The 5,442-nt window shown below is 41.6% G+C and overlaps 1 protein-coding gene across 1 annotated transcript in view; it reads left to right on the forward strand.

Moving 5' to 3' along the window:
* Positions 1–1,180, forward strand: part of LOC117941425 (microfibril-associated glycoprotein 4-like) — a 6,183-nt gene extending 5,003 nt beyond the window's left edge. Inside the window, 1 exon segment of the mRNA XM_034866449.1 lies at positions 803–1,180. Coding sequence (XP_034722340.1) covers positions 803–1,059 — 257 coding nt within the window. The 3' untranslated portion in view covers positions 1,060–1,180.
* Positions 1,181–5,442: the final 4,262 nt, after the last annotated feature.

Here is a 5,442-nt window from a genome sequence, read left to right on the forward strand (position 1 = left end):
TTGTATTCAATCTGAGCACGGATATTGACTCATATTACTCGTAAAATACTTGTACTCGGCAAAAGTGCTTTATCCGTAACGGACACTCGTTTCAGCCGGATACTCGGATCACCCCTAGTCTTTAGTCCTATCTGTGTAGACATCAAGACTTGTGTTCATCAGGTGGAAGGTGTTGGGTTCTGTCCTAGGTGGTATGCTTGTCTTTACGTTAGGTTCATGCTGACTACCAGGGCTCTGGTTTGATTAATGAGCTCCCCCACTGACTCAGCCGGTGTGTGTACTTTGAGATCTAGTTAATGTTGAATTCTCTAAAAACCTTTTTCCATGTTGGCCAGACACCAGGGTGTCAGGGTGCTGGAGGTCACCTTCAAATTAATTCAAGTTTATTTTATTGATAATATCAAATTATAACAAAAGTTATGTTGAGACACTTTACAGATAAAACAGGTCTAGAGCGCTCTATAATTTACAGATAGAGCAGTTCTAGATCACTCTATGACAAGCTCAATGGTCTGATAGAAGGAAGTCTGTCTATCATCTTTACACTCAGAGAAAACTGGGCTGTTTCATCCGTCCCTCATTTCAATCATCCTGGCTCTCCTGTCGATATAACGATGTCATCTTCACAACAGTGAAAGTTAATTTAGTGTTTCCTAAAATTGTTGTCTAGAGGACGCACATATATATACATAGGAGAGTAGAATTGGTCCAGCACTGAGACTAATGCATGAGTCCATGTAATCAAACTGGTGTCTAGGTTTTCTCATAAAGTTGTGATTATGCACTTGTTGTGTTTCTGTAGGAGACTCCCTGAATACTTTTCACAACGGAATGAAGTTCTCCACCTTTGACAAAGACCAGGACGCCTATGGAGGGAACTGTGCCAGATTATACCTGGGGGCATTCTGGTACAACAAATGTCACAATACAAATCCCAACGGTGTCTATCGCTGGGGGGCTGACGGGACTCTCCATGCTGTTGGAGTGGATTGGTTAACTTGGAAAGGAAATGACTACTCCCTGAAGTTCATCAGCATGATGGTCCGTCCTGTGCTGTAGGTCTCCAGGACCAACGTCCAGCAGAACATCAGCCTGTCTCTTCTCATCTCTTTCTCTTTCTTTCATTAAGCATTTAATCAACAACAGGTGTTATTTTCCTGAAACTGGACCCAAAAGAAGAGGGCGTCTGCAGCAGGAAGTAGGGTTAGGGTCCGATGTGTCTCCAGCTGGGTGTCTGCAGCAGGAAGTAGGGTTAGGGACCGATGTGTCTCCAGCTGGGCGTCTGCAGCAGGAAGTAGGGTTAGGGTCCAATGTGTCTCCAGCTGGGAGTCTGCACCAGGAAGTAGGGTTAGGGTCCGATGTGTCTCCAGCTGGGAGTCTGCAGCAGGAAGTAGGGTTAGGGTCCGATGTGTCTCCAGCTGGGTGTCTGCAGCAGGAAGTAGGGTTAGGGTCCGATGTGTCTCCAGCAGGAAGTAGGGTTAGGGTCCGATGTGTCTCCAGCTGTAGGACCCATGATCTTTAATTGGAAACACATATATAGTCTGGTCGGGGTTGCATGGATGATAACACGGGTCTAAAAGGAAAATTAGAAACAGATGTTTGCAGTTCCGGCCAGCCAGGGGATGTTTGGTGGAGGTGTGAAACTCTAATGTGTATATATATATATATATATGTGTGTGTGGAGGTGTGAATCTGTATCTGCTGGATGAGACAATAAATGATGAGCTGAGCATTAATATCATCTGATGTCTTCACTTTGTCTCCTGAGGAGGAAACTTATAATAATTACACTTTAAAAGAAAAGAATTCAAAAAAGCAAAGTTAATGAAAGGTCTATATTTAGTTTTAATTAGTTATTTTCAATATCATTTTTATGACCCTGACTTTTTATTACTTTTTTTTGCTGTACTATGACTTTTTATTTAAGTGAAAAAGTCATGGTACAGTGTGTCAGAATTCATTTTTTAAAGTCCTATTACAGCATGTCGAAATGTAAAAAATTGAAAGTATAGTATGTCCAAAAATGTGATAAAATGTCATACTTTACCAAGCGTGTCAAAAGCAACGCTGATTCCAGAACCAGAACCATCTACCAAATTGTACCATCAAGACTCCTGTTCACCAAGACGGGAACTACAACTAGACAAGACAGGAACTACAACTAGATATGATGGGAAGAGTCGCTAGTAGCTCTCGTCTTGTCTAGTTGTAGATCCTGTCTTGTCTAGTAGTAGTTCCTTTCTTATCTAGTAGTAGTTCCCATCTCGTCTAGTAGTAGTTCCTGTCTTGTCTAGTAGTAGTTCCCGTCTTGTCTAGTTTTAGTTCCTGTCTTGTCTAGTAGTAGTTCCCGTCTTGTCTAGTTTTAGTTCCTGTCTTGTCTAGTAGTAGTTCCTGTCTTGTCTAGTACTAGTTCCCGTCTTGTCTAGTAGTAGTTCCCGTCTTGTCTAGTAGTAGTTTCTGTCTTGTCTAATAGTAGTTCCTGTCTTGTTTTTTCCCTTGAGTGTCTGTATGTTCGGTTTCCTGTTTTATTTTGATAGTCTGGATTTCTGTCTGGTCTTATCTTGTTGTACTTCCTGTCTTTTTGGTTTTCCCACCTGTGTGATTACCTGATATCTTCCACCTGTTCCCAGCCCTTGTGTCACCTCTATATTATAGTGGGTCCAAAAACAGTGATTAAAAATTCTAAGTATACTATGTTGAAAAAGTCATATGAAAGTCAAACTGCAGTATGTCGAATAAAAGTCAGGATAACCCGGGGCAGCTGTCAGACCAGAACCACCTAGCACTACGGGACGTTACGCAGAGTATAGTATGAGTATATCTATAGTATATAGAAGAGACATGAACAGTCATATAATTATGTCTAAAAACGCAATAAAGTCATCCTAACCCTAAAAACTAGTTTAGGGGACCTTTAGTTATTGCTTAAATAGATAAAAAAATCGAGTTCTGAGATACTGTTAGACTTTTTACTTGTAATTGTTTTATTGAGCTTGAATGACACACAAATTATGCCGATTGAGTCATTGTACTATCATGACTTGTCAGACTTTAACATTTTCAGTTAATCAAAAATAATTTAGTTTTAAGCTCTGTTAATGTAAAATACAATTTGAGGACGTGTAATTCAATTTTCAATTCAATTTTTTTCATAGTATGAATTCATAACAAGTGTTATCTGGAGACCCTTTACAGATAGACCAGATCTAGACCCCACTCCAGAATTTACAAGGACCCAACAGTTCTAGTAGTTTCCTCCAGAGCAAGCAGCAGGGCGACCGTGTAGAGGAAAAACTTCCTTTTAGGCAGAAACCTGGGACAAATCCAGACCCAGGCCCAGACCAAGGCCCAGGCCCTGACCCAGACCCAGACCCAGGCTCTTGGTAGGCGGTGTCTGACAGGCCGGTTGGGGTTAGAAGCGAAGGGGTTGGATGATCATTTTATGCTTAATTACACGTACTGGCATTCGTCCAGGATTGTGTTGGTTATAGCCGACTGTGACTGAATACCTTACTCTGAAATCTGAGCAGTGTTGATAGACCCAGTCTGTGTGCCGAGCTAAAGTTAGCTAGTAGCAGCCTGTCGCTGATTGAACAGGCTTAAATGTGGGAGTGTCTGTGGCCAGGTAGCCAGGGAAACTTCCTGGTAAGCTAACTTACTTTCCACGTTTCTAAACTGTAAGTAGTTATAATGTTAGCTAGACATGATTAAACTCTATAATCATTAGTCATTATAATCATGATTCAGATAAGAAATACTAAAGGTAACTCGCCAACATACAACTTACACTAGTTTGTTAGTCAGCTAGTAAATGAGTCATAAGTAAATGAGGTAGCTACTTGTAGTATATAAATGTAGCTAGCCTACATGCTAACCGGCGTGGTTAGCATTTAATAGCGACTGCCTGCTAAGGGGCCTGTTGTTCATTAGCTGCACTATTTGTTCAGATACTTAACCAGTCAGAGTTAGTAGGACCTTGTGGATTCCGTTTTATTTTCTATTTACATTTTTTGGAATTCCATTTTTTACGTTTTTTACTTGTATGTTACCACAAAATAGTGTGTTTTTAATGTTAATGAATAGTGTTTGCTTTAAGACTCTTTTTTTAGCAGTGGGGGCTGTACTGAAAACACCCCCCCTGAAGAACCATATTTCATTTATAAGGGTTAATAAACTGATATTTATGTTAAGACAGTTACATAGATAAATACTGATAGGAAAGCTGTTTAAAATATACATAATTCCTTATAAAAGTCAGTAATTTAATTTGTTATTTAAAATACAGAATGTGAATTCTATTAGAAACCCGTATGATTTTACTAAAATGTTTTTGTTACAATTATATTACATAATTAAATAATAATAATCTTATCAGCCTTACAAGTCTTGCATTAAGATTGGCCCCATCACCAAAAACCCACTTGGCCACTGGTGGGCCCCCCCACGCCCCCGGGCATTACAGGTTTCTAATCATTTTACTAAATTTATCTCCCTACTCAGGTCTTATGTTTCTTATGTTTTCCTGGTGTCCTGGTGTCGTGGTTTTGTGGCGTCCTGGCGTCGTGGTGTCACGGCGTCCTGGTGTCACGGCGTCCTGGTATTGTGGTGTCCTAGTGTCGTGGCGTCCTGGTGTCCTGGTGTCCTGGTATTGTGGTGTCCTGATGTCGTGGTGTCCTGGTGTCCTGGTGTCGTGGTGTCCTGGTATTGTGGTGTCCTAGTGTTGTGGCGTCCTGGTGTCCTGGTGTCCTGGTATTGTGGTGCCCTCGTGTCTTGGTGTCGTGGTGTCCTCGTGTCGTGGTGTCCTGGTGTCTTGGTGTCCTGGTATTGTTGTGTTGTGGTGTCCTGGTGTGGTGGTGTCCAGGTGTGGTGGTTTCCTGTTGTTGTGGACCAAGGGGTTCAAGTCCAGACGTGGTCTGGTACATTTGCGCTCCACAGGGTTTTACTTCCTTTAATAACACGGTTCCTCCTCATAAAGCTTACGAGGACACGTTTAAGAGAACTTAGCCTCAAACGCTGCTGTGGCCCTTTAAGGATGTAGTGCTACTGTCAACTTTAATAAACGGTTCTAATTAATATGAATATTACTGTCTGAATGTCTGTTCTGTTGGAGCACCCTTAGTTGTCCCCAGGCTCCCGCCCACAAACACACACCTCATTCCTGGGGGGGCACTGAGCTCATGACAGAAGAGCCGACTTAGAACATGGTAAAGCAAAATATTATTTGGCAAAAAGTCTGATCATTAATGGTGTTGGTTTATAATTTATATATTTATATAAGTCCTTATTGTTCCATAGATAATCTCCAGCTCTTAACCAAAGACCCAGCTGTTGCATCAGTTTCCCAGGAGGCCGAGTTGCTCTGAACTCCAACCTTGGTGGTATGTGGGTGGGAGAAACCTGCACCCAAGGGTGGAGTTTAGAACGACGTAGCCTGCTGGGAAA

The sequence above is a fragment of the Etheostoma cragini genome, unplaced genomic scaffold, assembly GCF_013103735.1.
Source record: "Etheostoma cragini isolate CJK2018 unplaced genomic scaffold, CSU_Ecrag_1.0 ScbMSFa_720, whole genome shotgun sequence".
In the NCBI taxonomy this organism is placed as follows: domain Eukaryota; kingdom Metazoa; phylum Chordata; class Actinopteri; order Perciformes; family Percidae; genus Etheostoma; species Etheostoma cragini.